General features: G+C 47.2%; 1 protein-coding gene and 1 long non-coding RNA gene across 5 annotated transcripts; both read right to left on the reverse strand.

Annotated features, from left to right (window-relative positions):
* Positions 1–1,738: 1,738 nt before the first annotated feature.
* On the reverse strand, positions 1,739–9,505 carry LOC143834385 (uncharacterized). 4 transcript variants are annotated; one of them, XM_077331198.1, is made up of 8 exons: positions 9,376–9,505; positions 8,370–8,439; positions 7,035–7,151; positions 5,558–5,653; positions 4,060–4,142; positions 3,030–3,156; positions 2,841–2,930; positions 1,739–2,269 (listed from the first exon to the last, which is right to left on the reverse strand). In XM_077331198.1, the coding sequence occupies exons 2-8, from the start codon at positions 8,398–8,400 to the stop codon at positions 1,998–2,000; spliced, it is 816 nt and encodes a 271-aa protein (XP_077187313.1). In that variant the 5' UTR covers positions 8,401–8,439; positions 9,376–9,505; the 3' UTR covers positions 1,739–1,997. The 4 variants fall into 4 exon arrangements, with proteins under 4 accessions (XP_077187313.1, XP_077187312.1, XP_077187311.1 ...); XM_077331197.1 differs by having other exon boundaries at positions 1,739–2,266; positions 5,558–5,701; positions 9,376–9,504; XM_077331196.1 differs by having other exon boundaries at positions 5,558–5,701; positions 9,376–9,504.
* A 1,113-nt stretch (positions 9,506–10,618) lies between these two features.
* Positions 10,619–13,813, reverse strand: LOC143834444 (uncharacterized). The gene is made up of 3 exons (XR_013229776.1): positions 13,027–13,813; positions 11,332–11,409; positions 10,619–10,754 (listed from the first exon to the last, which is right to left on the reverse strand). It is a non-coding gene; the product is annotated as an uncharacterized LOC143834444 (long non-coding RNA).
* Positions 13,814–13,930: the final 117 nt, after the last annotated feature.

Here is a 13,930-nt window from a genome sequence, read left to right on the forward strand (position 1 = left end):
CTGCCCTCCCTGAATGGCTGGTGCAGGGGTCTTTCTCCCAAGGAGCAGGGAAGAGAGCCTGGGAGGACCGGCCCACTGGCCAGAGTCCAACAGCCCCCCAGTTCTCAGGCAGACACAGGCAGGCTCCCGGATCCAGGCGGCCCTCAGAGGAGCAGAGGGGATGCTGAGGAGGCTGATCCTGCGGAGAGAAGAGATGCCCCAAAGCAGGTTGTCCCGCTATGCAGGGCAACTTGTAGTGTAAGCGGTGGTAACTGGCAAATCGAAGCTGGCAGAGTGCCTTGGTCGGAAGCGCCTAATGACATTAGCTGACGGAAGTTGGCAGAACTCGGCTGGTGGAAGGGGGCGGAAATTGGCGATGGCAGCTGGGGAGTGTGTGTGTGGATGGGATTGTTCCATAACTGAGGGGCTTTCCGCCGTCAGCATGGGGCACTGGTGTGAATGTGTGAGTGAATGGGGGTGTGTCCGTTGCTGTGAGGCTTCCCGCCCTCAGGGCGACTCTGGTGTGAATGGATGATGGATGAATGGGAGCCAGTGGCCATTCGCAGGTGGAAGTCCGTGGATGCCGGCTGACGGACCCCGGTGGATGTTGGCCAACTGAAGGCTGTGAAAGTCCTTGGAGGATGCCGGTGGAGGGGAGTCCACAATCTCTGCTGGTTTTGCCTTGCAGGAATGCGTCCAGCTGGTCTTTTGGAGAAGCTGGGCCACGAGGAGGATCCAGAGGACGTGTGGGGAAATGGCCCTCTGCCCTACTCCAGAACGAGGGACTCTGTGCCACCTCCACATTTGAGCCAGTTTGGTGTAGTGGTTGGGAGTGCGGACTTCTAATCTGGCATGCCGGGTTCGATTCTGCGCTCCCCCACATGCAGCCAGCTGGGTGACCTTGGGCTCGCCATGGCTCTGATAAAACTGTTCTGACCGAGCAGTGATATCAGGGCTCTCTCAGCCTCACCCACCTCACAGGGTGTCTGTTGTGGGGAGAGGAAAGGGAAGACAATTGTAAGCTGCTTTGAGACTCCTTCGGGTAGAGAAAAGCAGCATATAAGAACCAACTCTTCTTCTTCAGTAATATCAGGGCTCTCTCAGCCTCACCCACCTCACAGGGTGTCTGTTGTGGGGAGAGGAAAGGGAAGGCGACTGTGAGCCGCTTTGAGACTCCTTCGGGTAGAGAAAAGCAGCATATAAGAACCAATTCTTCTTCTTCTTCTTCACACTTGCCCAGCAGATGTCACCCGTAGACTTTTTCGGACTTTTTGCTTTTCATTAAAACAACCAGTTCTAAGTATGCTACAGCCTTTTTGATGATTAAAAAACTACAATAGGTAATAAACATTTTTTACTTCATCCAGAACTTTGCCTGATATATTTGGGATTTTTGAGATGTTTGCTATTGGGAGGTTTTATCAACAAGGTTTTCAGGGGAGGATGTATCAAGAGTCAGATCTGCCTCCGTCAGAACCCGACTTTGTTTTTTTGGCGGCTGTTAGCAACTCACCCCTCCCTGCCCCCTTTTTTGGTTCTTTGAAGTGTTATCTGTGTCCATTTGGACAAACAGCAGTACCAGCTCACTGACAGTGAGCTGTCAACCCTCTGTTCTGGGTTTTCTTTGAGGATAAGGAACTGTGTTCTGTGGGTACGTGTTTTGGCATGCAAAATCTGTGAACTGGGGAATGGGATTGTCTGTATGAACCCTAGGTTTCTCTCAGCAACTCATTCTTAGCAATACCTCACTAAAGTGACCTGTTGTGCTCTCTGCGAACTTTAATAAACAGCTTTTGGACTTTTTGCAAAGAATGTCTCAGCTCCTTTTGTGTCCCTCGGAAGTGCGTCCCAGGTTCCTGACATGTGGATTTTCCCATGCACTCAAAGATGTTCTCACACAACACATTTTCCTCATTCCAAGCACTGATAAGGTCTCCCTTATGGACTTTCAGGTGTCTCACCAAGGCCGATTTCAGATTTAAGATATGCCACGCTCTGGCCATTTGTAAGGGTTCCTCTCACGTCGCTTCGGCATGGACTTCCTGGTGGCTCAAGAAAAGGGATTTCCAATGAAAGCATTTCCCACATTCTCGGCACCTGTAAGGTGTCCCTTTCATGTGGACCATCTGGTGCCTCACAAGGCCGGCTTTCCAGTAGAAGTACTTCTCACACCAAAGACACTTGAAGGGCTTCTCTCGGTTATGGGCTCTCTGATGCAAGAGGAAATTCGCCCTGTAAGCAAATCTTCTCCCACAATCAGGGCATAAATGGCTTTTCCTGAAGTCACCTGCTAGAATAGAAGACACAAGCATAGAGAGCGGTAACTGGTGAGTGCTTGAAGGAATATCATTTCTAAAAGCAAGATGGATGGAGTGGAGATGGACCCCGACATTCAAGAACCTGCAGAAGCGCCAAAGAAAACACACCATTTCTCCAGGGAATAGCAATATTCAAGTGCAATAGAGAGTAAGAGTATCTTCTGGATATGGCTTTGACTCTCAAATGCTCATATTCTGGATTATCCAGAAACAGTACCACAGAAAAGCCATTCATGTCCCCACATATGGTGCAGCATGGCTTTCCAGATGTCCATGGACTACAATGAGTCCCTGAGAGCAAATGCTGTTCATCACCCTTCTCAAAACAAGGACATCTCTCACCATTGTGGTTAACTGGCCAAGGCTGCCTTCATAACATCTGTCCTTGCTGACAAATGAGAACATCTTCATATGATGTTTCAATTAAGTAGGGAAAGGTGTGTACTGAGTAGCCGTTTATCCTTCTGAGGCATATTCAGAAGGATCCTGCGATTTTTCTTGAGGTAATGGAGATTTGCAGGTCATAGACATTGGCCTACCCACCTGAGACTGGAGCATCGCCAGGGTCTGATACCCAAGGCTCTTCTCCCCGTTCCAGCCGGATGATGAGTTCTGGCTTAGGTGTCAGAGAGCCTTTGGAGAAGGGGAAGAGAAAGGGAACGTCAAGAGGAATTGGGCATTTTAAATTAATCTCTTCAAGGACACCTGAAGGGCGAGAAACCAACTTCTTACCCAGTGAGGCCACATTCTCATAATTCTCCATCATGACCTCCCGGTACAAAGCTTTCTGGTCAGGATCCAACAAAGTTCCCTGTGCTTCGGAGAAATACACGGCCACATCCTCAAAAGTCACAGGCCTCTGAAAGGACAACAAAGCCATGCACTGTGGCGAACCATGACATTTTTGGTTCAATGCAGCACATTTCTATCCACCTCTGCCTCGGAAAGAAATACTCAACTGCTGCTCATTCCTCCCAATTTCACAACAAATTATTAATTGCTAAATCTGCATTCAGTGCCCCGACGTATCACATTAAATCCAGCACTGGTTACATTTAAGATCCTGTATCTCTTCCAAAGACGAGAGTCTATGGCTTGTTGATGGCCCTGGAAGGGTTTCCTGAATGGGTGGGAGTTATTTTTTATATATGTGTTTGGATGGGTTCTTATTGCCAGATGTTTCCAGTTGGTGTTTCTTCAGGGGGAACAGAGTTTTATTGTATTTTGCAGGTGCTTAATTCATAGAATCATGGGAGTTGGAAGGTAACTCCAGGGTCATTTAGTCCAACCCCCTGCACCATAGTGGAAACTCACAACTACTTGCCCACCCACAGTGACCCCAATTTCTTGCCCAGATGATGCCCTCCCTACCCATGCAGAAACCCAGAATCTCTGGCCAGACTGGCCTGGACGAAATTTGCCTAACCCCAAAATGGCAACTGGCATTTCTCGAGGCATGCAAGAAAGGGCCACAAAGGCCCAGTACTGACACGACACTTCTTGCCCACCCACTCAAAATCTGCGTGTTTACCAAATCAGCATTTCTGTCAGATGGCTAGCTTCTCCTTAAAAACTCCCAAAGAAGGAGAACCCACCACCTCCCAAGGAAGCCTGTTGGAAGCACGAGGGGAAAGATGAAATACAAATATTTTAATTCCCCCCATGTGTCTTTAAGTGGTAAGGGGCTGCTATGAATTCTCCCCTTGCTTGATTCCTTTCATATGTTTCCCTGTTCTTCATAGTCCACTCAAAACCCCCTTACCTGAGCTGGTTTTCTTGCCTCTCGTTGGCTCCCACTGGAAGGAAGGAACAATCCAGGTTGGAACTGGGTTGCTGGTCCGCATTCTGTGGGAACAAGAAGGCCAAGCAAAAGGGGGAAGGGAATATAGTGAGAAAGGTTCCCTTTTTGATATTACACCCAATCTCAAGCCTTTCAAGACAGCTGGGGAACTTCTGTGTGAGATATGTGACATTACTGTAGACAGATGTTCAAAACACCAAGGGAATAAAAACATGGCATCAAATTATACTTTATATCTGCAACACAGAGTCCAGTATTTGGCCAAGGAAAACATTTGCCTTGGCAGTTTTGCCGCTGTTCTTGTTTAATTTTACTGTTGTTATATATTGTGTGTGTGTGTGTGGGGGGGGTTAATTCTGGGCTTACATTGTTCTCCATTGTTGTACCTTTTTACTATGACTGTAAGCCAGTGGTCCCCAACCTTTTTTTGGCTGGGAACCGGCAGGCGACGGCCACGCCTGCGCAGCGTGCACGTGCGGCTGCGCACGCGCATTGCGCACACACGGCCGGGCCGCACATGCACGCTGCCGAAATCGCGCATACGCGGCACTTTCTCGCATGTGCGAAAGTGCCGCGCGTGCCCGATTTTGTCCAGCAGCGCACATGTGTGCATGCGCGGCCGGGCCGTGCATGCGCAATGCGCGGCCCGGCCCTTATTCCCTCTCCCCGCCCTCCTGCAGTAAGAAGCTTCCCGGGCCGCAGGCTTGCGGCCCGGGAAGGTTTTTACTGCGGGGGGGCGGGGAGAGGGAACTGCGGCCCGGCGCCCTGGCCTTTGCGGCCCGGCACCGGGCCACGGACCGCAGGTTGGGGACCACTGCTGTAAGCCACCACAAGCCAGCCTGGCGGAGAGCAACAGCCAATGGCAATTCCTTCAGGAACATTCCTGAGGCAGCACGCACCCCGAATTCTTGTGGTACACTTCACAAACAGAAATTGTCATGTGAAAACAGAAAGTTCTGTGAGGTAAATATAAATGCGTAGATTAGGCCTTAGTCAAGAGCAGCCTTCTTCAACCTCTTGACCATGGAGGTACCGGTGAAATAGATTTCAGGCTTTGCAGTTCCAGGAAGTGATGTCAGCCTGCCACGCCTCCCTGCCATGCCCTTCCTCTCAGAAGGGAGAAGAGCCTCAGGCAGCAAAGGTTTAAATGGCCAGGGCTTCTGCCCTTCCCAACCCCTCTATGCCCGTCATTGGTCACTTCGCGAGGGGGTGGGTCAACCTGTCCAAATAAGGATAATTCTTTTTAAACCTTTTTATTTCACAGGGTGGTAGGGCTCTCCTCAGCCGCCATTTTGAAAATCCCCATGCCACGGTACCATATGGTACTGAGGTACCATGGCTGGGAAACACTGGTCAAGAGTGATGGACAGCAATCCCCACACAATCTTGAAAACCCCCCCGAAATGTGTTTTGACTCAACCCTCTATGCGCCCCCCAGTAAAGCAGATCTACCTCTTACCGGATGGGACGGCTGGGAAGTCCTGGCTTTCCTGAGATACCTTGGGGCCTTGAATACACGGCTTTTCGCATTCGTGCTTAACTTCTGCTTCTTGTTCTACCACAGAAGAGCCGGTCAGAAGGAAGACATAGGAAGAGCCCACAACTGCTGAACCAAACCCACAGTCGTTGCACGCACACACAAAAAGAGAGAAATACGGCAAGCACGGAATCAGTCACATGAGACAGATCGTATTATTAAACATTAAATCCAGATGTTAAATCCAGAGGGAACATTGCTAGTGTTCCTTTATATGAACTCAATTAACAATAGTCGGCACTTCCCTGTAGAGGAAATTTAAATTTAAGAACTTAAAATCAATTTAATGTATTAATCTGAGGGGAGGGGGAAATATCTGTATTGTATATTCTATTTTTATGTAGAATCCTAGAATCATAGAGTTGGAAGGGACCGCTAGGGTCATCTAGTCCAACTCCCTGAACTGTGCAGGACACTCTCAACTACCTGAACACGTGTAAGTACTTGTTAGGCAATCTGTGCTGGGTCCCTAGAGACAGGGCAGAGAACAAAAGTAATTAATAATAATAAGCAGCAGCAACTTTACAGCAGAGACATCCCAAATAAATACATTGGATTTGAATTTGCTCAAAGTAATCATTCAATTTGCTGAATAATTATCTACCACAGGCTCAGACACAATAAGGGGGAGGCACATCCGGGGCTGAATATACCACTTAAAAAAAAGGATGCCCAGGAAATCCATGGGGGAAGTGTGTGTGTGTGTGTGGGGGAAGCATACAAAACAAGATGCATTCTAAAGTAAAGGATGAGAAATGATATTAAGGTCCGGCTTCCGAGATTTTTGCCTGGCATTGTTTGTGCATTTTGAAGGTGTCGGAGTACTTGACGAGGGCTAAAAACTTCCCTTGTTTTTGAAATAAAATGAAAGCCAAGATTGGCAGGAAGCTGAATTCAGCATCGCACTCCACATTCTCCCGTAAAACGGTGGCATGCACAAAGCCAAGGGTCCCCAAAATAGGACACAATTCTTTCACAGGTGGGACATGAGGCCAGGAAAGGAGAAAGAGGGACGGGGTTATCTAAGAGCCAAACTAGATGCTACTTCTGATGCGAGCCCCATCAGGGGACGATGTTTTTTGTGTGAGATCTAGTTTGGCCCTGAGAAGAGGAGGCGGGATGGCGAATTTGGGTTTGCCCCTGTGTAATGGGCCATGAAATGCAGCTTTTTTCTCAGCAATGCTCTTGATCTAGAATACACATGAAAACATATAGACTTGCTCAGCTTTAATGGATGAGAAATTATCGCATTTACTATTGAAGGAGAAAAGCGTTAAAGAAGCTACTTTGCAAAGAGGCTCCAAGCGGTACAGTCAGTTCAGAAGCAGCTGCCAAACTTCAAAAGGTTAGACAACCATAGTGTTAGAAGAGAGCATGAGGAAAATAGGCTGGTGCTGACCTGAGCTTCTGTCAGAGATCTCTTTTGGACTCAGACCCAAACCCTGGATCACTGGCATCCACGGTAACCCCCTCACTTCCATCCAGGATCTGAGGCTCGGCTTCAAAACTAGATATCCTTTTCAGGAAAGAAAAGAGAAGCGATTACAGTCAGGATTTGGCCGTGCACCTTAAACCAAAGCTGAGAGAGCCTCACATAAAACTTCCTCACCAAAACTTCCAGAGGGGATCCCAAAGCAAAATTTAAGAGGAGCCATATTTTAAGGGTAGAACACAAATTTCCTGTTCAGAAGGTCCTACGTTCCGTTCCTAAGATCTGTTTGAAGGAACCTGGGACAGCGAGCTGGAAAATACCTTTGCCTAAGGATTTCTTTTTTACCCTGCGCTTTCTTCCCCATTTCATCCTAGCAACAACCCTGTGAGGGAGGTCAGCCTGGATGTAAGTGTGTGAGGGAGTGTGACAGGTACAAAAATAGTCTGGGGACTTCATAGCCTGGGGTTTCTTGACAGCCCTGGAAGGGTTTCCTGAGTGGGCGGGAATCAATTTTTTATAAACTTCTAAAATTTGTTAAACATTTATCGAATGATATGACCATATATGGTTATGTCGACCCACCCACTCTTCCCAAAATGACCAATGATGAGCTTGGAGCGGGTGGGAAGGGGCCCCAGGTAAGCATGTACACAGCTATGCTTCCCAACCATATTGTGCATGATCACACCACAGCCGGGGTGTCTTGCAGCCTGAAGCACGTTGAGAGCAGTTGAGAAATGCTGCTCAAGTCCAATTCCCTGCTCATGGCCCCTTCCAAGTCTAATATTCTAATTCCCACGATAATTAGAAATATCCCCAATATAATTTTACAGACTCCTCCCACCCATTATGCACACTAAAACTTACGCTTGAAGGTACCCAGCTGAGAAGCTTCAAGAATTTAATCTGGTTTTAAGCAAATCTAACACAGTAAAGAAAATTAACCCCTGAAAATGTAAAGGAAACTCAGAAGACAGGTATGAAAGGTATCCCCTGTGCAAGCACCGGGTCATGTCTGACCCTTGGGGTGACGCCCTCTAGCGTTTTCATGGCAGACTCAATACGGGGTGGTTTGCCAGTGCCTTCCCCAGTCATTAGCATTTACCCCCCAGCAGCAAGCTGGGTACTCATTTTACCGACCTCGGAAGGATGGAAGGCTGAGTCAGCCTTGAGCCGGCTGCTGGGATTGAACTCCCAGCCTCATGGGCAGAGCTTTCAGATGGCTGCCTTACCACTCTGCGCCACAAGAGGCACAAGAGACAGGTATGAAGCGTCTAGCAATTCCAAAAGGAAGTACCTTACCTGACAAGACGGTGTTAGGGGGGTTCTCCATCCTGACATCACTGTTCACAAGAGTCTTCCTCAAAGGCTTCTGCAAGGACAAACAGCATGTCACTCCATCCCCACCACTTCAGAAGCCACGTCAAGGAACCAGGGACATCCAGGGACAGCAACCTTAGCTTCCCCGGAGTTTGGTCGAGGCAGCTTCTTTTTCAATAGATCTGGCAATTAAAAAATGCAGATCTCTTTCTGGGAAGAGCCACCAACTGGACAACAAGACGAGTCTGGAGAACCCGTCCGTAAGCCCCAGAACTTGCTTCTGCATTAGGCCTACAAGTAAACGGGTTTAGGATCAGCATGAAAGAAGGGTCGGTTTTATTCTGGAGAAACAAATGTCACCCCTCCATTAACCCTCCATGCCCGGGAGCACACACACCCTTCCCACCCCCAGCCCTCCTCCGTCCACGATATCACAGCCTGCACATCTGAAGAAACAAAGGGAAACAGGCGTTAGATGCACTCCTATCTCTGGCCACACTTTGGAAAGAACCTATTTTCACCGGCAGGCGCGCGAGGCGCTGTCCAGGGCGGGCTCGGCCAGTTCCCCGGGAGGCTGGCTCGCAGGGAGACCCAAGGCCGGGCGTGCGCCCGCGGAAAAGCCACCCAGCCTGGGAGCCCGGGCGAAGGGGGCTGCCCGCAAAGCCCGTCCGGATCCTGGGAAGAAACGCAGGGCTGCTGCTGCTGCAGCTGCAATGGCTCGCACGGCCGAGGAACGCCTAACAAAGCCTGCTTGCTTTGCAAAGGTGTCGCCGGGTTCCTTTCCTCCGCTTGCAGAAGCCCGTCGAGGGGTGGCGACCACCGCCCTTCCCTTCCCTTCGGCGGTGCATCAATGCAAGGCGCAGAAGGCGCCACGGCAGCTGCTCCAGCGGAGCGCCCTCGGCTCGGTCCCGCTCCACGCGTGCAACCCCAGAGGGTCTTTTTCCCAGGGGCAGGGACCCACCAAGACCCCCCCCCCCATTGCATTTACCGGGAACGCTGCACTGCCCCCCGTTTTGGTTTGCGAGCAACACCGAGCAGTACAGCAGCTCGGAGTGAATGGGGAGGGGGTAGGGAGTTGGGTTTGGGGGCCTTTTTTTTTTCTTCCTTCCTTTTTGGCCCAGATGGGATTCTGGGAGTTGTAGTCCTGTTTCCGACGCTCCGATGACACCTGCTGGCGAGTGGTGGAGGTGTCCCAGCCGCGTCGGTGCAAAAAGCAAAATCCGGAACAAGCACAGGTTCGACCTCTCGTTAGGAACAAGGGAACAGGGGGGAAACTTTCCTTCTTTACTTTTCTCCTTTATTTCTTCTTCTTCTTCTTCATCATCCCAAGGAAAACAAATTTGGTATACACTTTTTATTTGATTTGAAAGAAATAAAAATACAGTGTATAATAAAACTTGCACTATAGCAGTGTGTTTTATGCTCTCTGTTTACTCCCATTCTTTTTAATCACTTAATAACAGTACTTTAAATTCAGTTGAATTCTTAAAACGTTTCCACCTGAACTTTCGTCTGAGGTGGTGTGCACGCACATGAAAGCTCGCACCTTCAATAAATCTTTGTTGGTCTTACAGTTGCCTTTGGACTCGAATCTAATGTACACAAATATATTGTATATTGGAAAATACACATTATGAAAAACATGCATTTTATTTGTAGCCCGCCCTTCCCTTGTCAGTTCAGGGTAGCTGACAATAAAAATCAGGCTGGCTATTACCAAAATAAGGGGGAAGAGGGAATAAAGATGCTTCCAACCATGATTTTATGACCCATTTGTATCAGAATTCCAGTACTATGTTTTATTTGCGTTGTTTTTACTGGAATTGTGCTGGTTTTATGCTTGTGAGCTGCCAGGAGCTGGCTGGGCTGGGAGATAAAAATCTAATAAATTTATTTATTAATTAAAAGAACCTATTCAGAATTCAGCTACAAATTAGTAACCTGAATTGCAGTCCTAAACAGACTGGGAAAATAGCATGTGAAGCATCATGTCATTGAGGTCTCTCCAGGAGACTCTGCCTTCAGGGACATGACAAGCACATGTATTACAATGGGAGAGTAAGAACCAAAGATGACGTAAGGTGTCAAAATTGAACCCATGTGTATACACTTTTTATTCTTCCAAGGGAATTTGCAGCTTACCCCTAACAGCCAAGCATAGAAAGATTGTTCTTTGTGCAAACAAAACTTTAATTTTTTTCGACTACATGATGTGAACAGATCCGATGGCACAAAGCTAACTTTTTGTACAAGAGAGAACATTTTCCCTGCATACAACCCATTCAAAGCCTTCCTTTTTTTTCTGTAGGCTTGACTTCCCGTTGACTTTGACACAGTGGCTAGGTCGGCTTCTTTCTCAGAAGACTCCTTGAGACAAAAGACAAATGACAGATAACAAAATATTCCGCACTTTCCAGGGATATATAGGGTCTCTCTCCTGTAAGCAATCTTGTATTCTGTACAATCTGAGTGTTCGTTTATTTATTTGTTATAGTTATAATATATTTATATTTATAATTTATAATATATAGTAGCTGGAAAAAACTATTTCTCACACTCTGAGCAATGTATGAACTCATCACTATGTCTCCAAGGGTGATTTCAGAATAAAATTGCTGTCACAAACAGGAAACAAATACTTTTTCTTAAAGTATTGAAAAAAAAACCCAGGACTCTTAATAGCAGGAGACACAGAATCTCAGGAAATTCCACCGCCCTTGAACCATTACATCGCACTGGCTCTCTGGGATGATTGCAGCATGTCATACATTCAGCTGATTAGTGTGGGGGGGGGGCTGGGGCAAAGAAGGGAAGAGGGTGCAGTTCCTTGAGGGAACCACCAACCTTGATTCAGTTGTTGTCACCCAGAAAATGAGAGGAAGAGACAAAGCGGTGATGACCACCCAGCAGACACCCGCCAGAAATTCCCTAAAGATCCTCTTACCTGAGCTGAATGCACTGTAGATTTTTGCCTTCTCTTTCAAAACAGTCTGGACAGAGACACAACCTTCAGCTCTTCGTTCTGTGTGGAAGAGAAAGGTAAAGCAAAAAGAGGGAAGAATTATTGGCCGTGTGGAAGGCATCATGGTAGAAAGGACACCGGAGTTATTGTTGTATTACATTTGTTTGTTTTTATCTTTTTTAATGTAGAAAGATTCAAGGAAAGGAGAAGGAAATACCTCATATTATTGTGTACTACGAAACTCAGGAATATTCAGAGCATGCATTTAAAAATACATATCCTGTTCTTTCACCTTGAAGTTACAGACCACATACTGCATTATCCCCAGTTAGCATATACAGTCTGAAGATCACTTTTTTCTTTTTTTAATCTTAGATCCTACTGTTCAATATATAATATTGGATTCCATTTTGTTCTGAATTCTGATGTTGATTTGTTGGGTATCAAATATGTAAGTCTTGCCATCGTCCCATATTTAACTAACCTGTAATATCTGTTGATTATTCCTTTTGCCATCTTGATGCACAAAAGATCCTAACAGCTGTTACCATATATTTTACAAGCACTATATTACATTCATAAAGGTAAAGGTATCCCCTGTGCAAGCACTGAGTCATGTCTGACCCTTGGGGTGACGCCCTCTAGCGTTTTCCTGGCAGACTCAATATGGGGTGGTTTGCCAGTACCTTCCCCAGTCATTACCGTTGACCCCCCAGCAAGCTGGGTACTCATTTTACCGACCTCGGAAGGATGGAAGGCTGAGTCAACCTTGAGCCGGCTGCTGGGATTGAACTCCCAGCCTCATGGGCAGAGTCATGATGGGGCACAAATGATCACACCCTGACATGCCCTATATTTAAAAATATGCAAATAAGCATAAAAAGCAGCCCCCATCTGCTTACCTCACAACTTTGCTTGCAATGCCCCATATGCAAATAAAAATATATATGCCCCCCACCAAGTATCTTCAAGTATTTAAAAGGGTGCCATATAGTCTTCAAGTATTTAAAAGGGTGTCATATAGAGGATGGAGCAGATTTGTTCTCTCTTGCCCCAGAGGGACGGACCAGAACCAATGGGATGGAATTAATTCAAAGGAAATTCCGTCTAAACATCCGGAAGAAGTTCCTGACAGTCAGAGCGGTTTCTCAGTGGAGCAGGCTTCCTCGGGAGGTGGTGGGTTCTCCATCTTTGGAAATTTTAAATAGAAGCTGGAGAGCCATCTGACGGAGAGGCTGATGCTGTGAAGGCTCAGAAGGGTGGCAGGTGACAGTAGATGAGCGATAGGGCTGTGAGTGCCCTGCATGGTGCAAGGGGTTGGACTAGATGACCCAGGAGGTCCCTTCCAACTCTATGATTTGATGACCAGTCAAGACAGCCCCAACGTCCAATGGAGTACCAACACCAGCTTATCTCAGCCACACAGAAAGCAGCAGTGCTGCTGCAACAGTGGCTGCTGGCTCTATGTGGCCACCATCTTGGAATCCCCCATGTTGCAATACATCTGAAGGGCAATCAAGATTTATTGCTGTATCCAGCACACTGGTTGGGAAACCCTGGAGTAATGTCAGATTGGGTAGAAGAAAAATCCCTGGTCCGTTCACATGGGTCTACTGCCCGTTCAGCAGCTCACAGAACTGTCTCACTAGCTAGCACAAAAAGGAATATTGTACTTACCACCAAAGAGATACAGGTGCATGTTTGGTCAAGATGGGTTGCAGCTCCTATCCTGATTCAGAGGCAGGGACAAATCTTGTCGCTTCCTGCTCCCATCACCGGAAGGCGCCTTTCTCCAGCTCAGAGTCTTCCATAAACAATTTCAGAGAGGGTCACTAAGTCACCTTACAAGTGACAAAACAATACAATTAAACTGAACCGTAACATAAACCAAGAAAAAGAAGAAACAGAGTGCCAGCTATGAGTAAATCAGTGAAGAGAAGTAAATATAACAAGTATAAAGAACAGGACAAACAATTTAATGGCAAAGTCATTCTACTTAAGTCTTTGGCGGTCAAAAAGTACCCATTTGAAAGGCAGGATGGATCAGAGAGCTCCAAGTAAAGCAACTCTTGTGGTAGGTTCAACACTCCAATTGGGCATCTTGAAGGCTGTAAGAATCTTCACAAAACCTGTAAAATTCTTGACTCCAAATGCCAGGTCAGTAACATCTATTCTGTGGCATTTTACAAAATCTTCCACCTACATGCTGGCATTAAATACTGCATTTCTTATGTAGAATATATGGCCTCATTATCTGGTGCCTAATTACCTTCTGTGGCATTTCGGTCTCATAGCCACTCGCTGGGATAAGGTATGGAGACCTCCTTACACTTGAGGGGAGGCAGCCTATAAACAATAAAAACAACTTTCCAAAGTCAAATCTTCAGTTAATGTAATTGCGCAGAGTCCTATGGAGCAGGGGTAGTCCACCTGTGGTCCTCCAGATGTTCATGGACTACAATTCCCATGAGCCCCTGCCAGCAAACACTGGCAGGGACTCATGGGAATTGTAGTCCATGAACATATGGAGGACCACAGGTTGACTACCCCTGCTATGGAGGCCCATAGAATGCCAGTGTTT

The sequence above is a fragment of the Paroedura picta genome, chromosome 3 (genome assembly GCF_049243985.1).
Source record: "Paroedura picta isolate Pp20150507F chromosome 3, Ppicta_v3.0, whole genome shotgun sequence".
Taxonomy (NCBI): domain Eukaryota; kingdom Metazoa; phylum Chordata; class Lepidosauria; order Squamata; family Gekkonidae; genus Paroedura; species Paroedura picta.

What these genes read in the sequence shown, in the direction of transcription:
- LOC143834385 (XM_077331196.1), bottom strand. Translation starts at nt 8,400, where the DNA reads ATGGAGAACCCCCCTAACACCGTCTTGTCAG. An exon ending in GATCTCTGACAGAAGCTCAG is followed by an intron (nt 5,702 to 7,034) that starts GTCAGCACCAGC and finishes TTGGTTCAGCAG; the next exon opens with TTGTGGGCTCTTCCTATGTC. An exon ending in TGAGAATGTGGCCTCACTGG is followed by an intron (nt 2,931 to 3,029) that starts GTAAGAAGTTGG and finishes CCTTCTCCAAAG; the next exon opens with GCTCTCTGACACCTAAGCCA.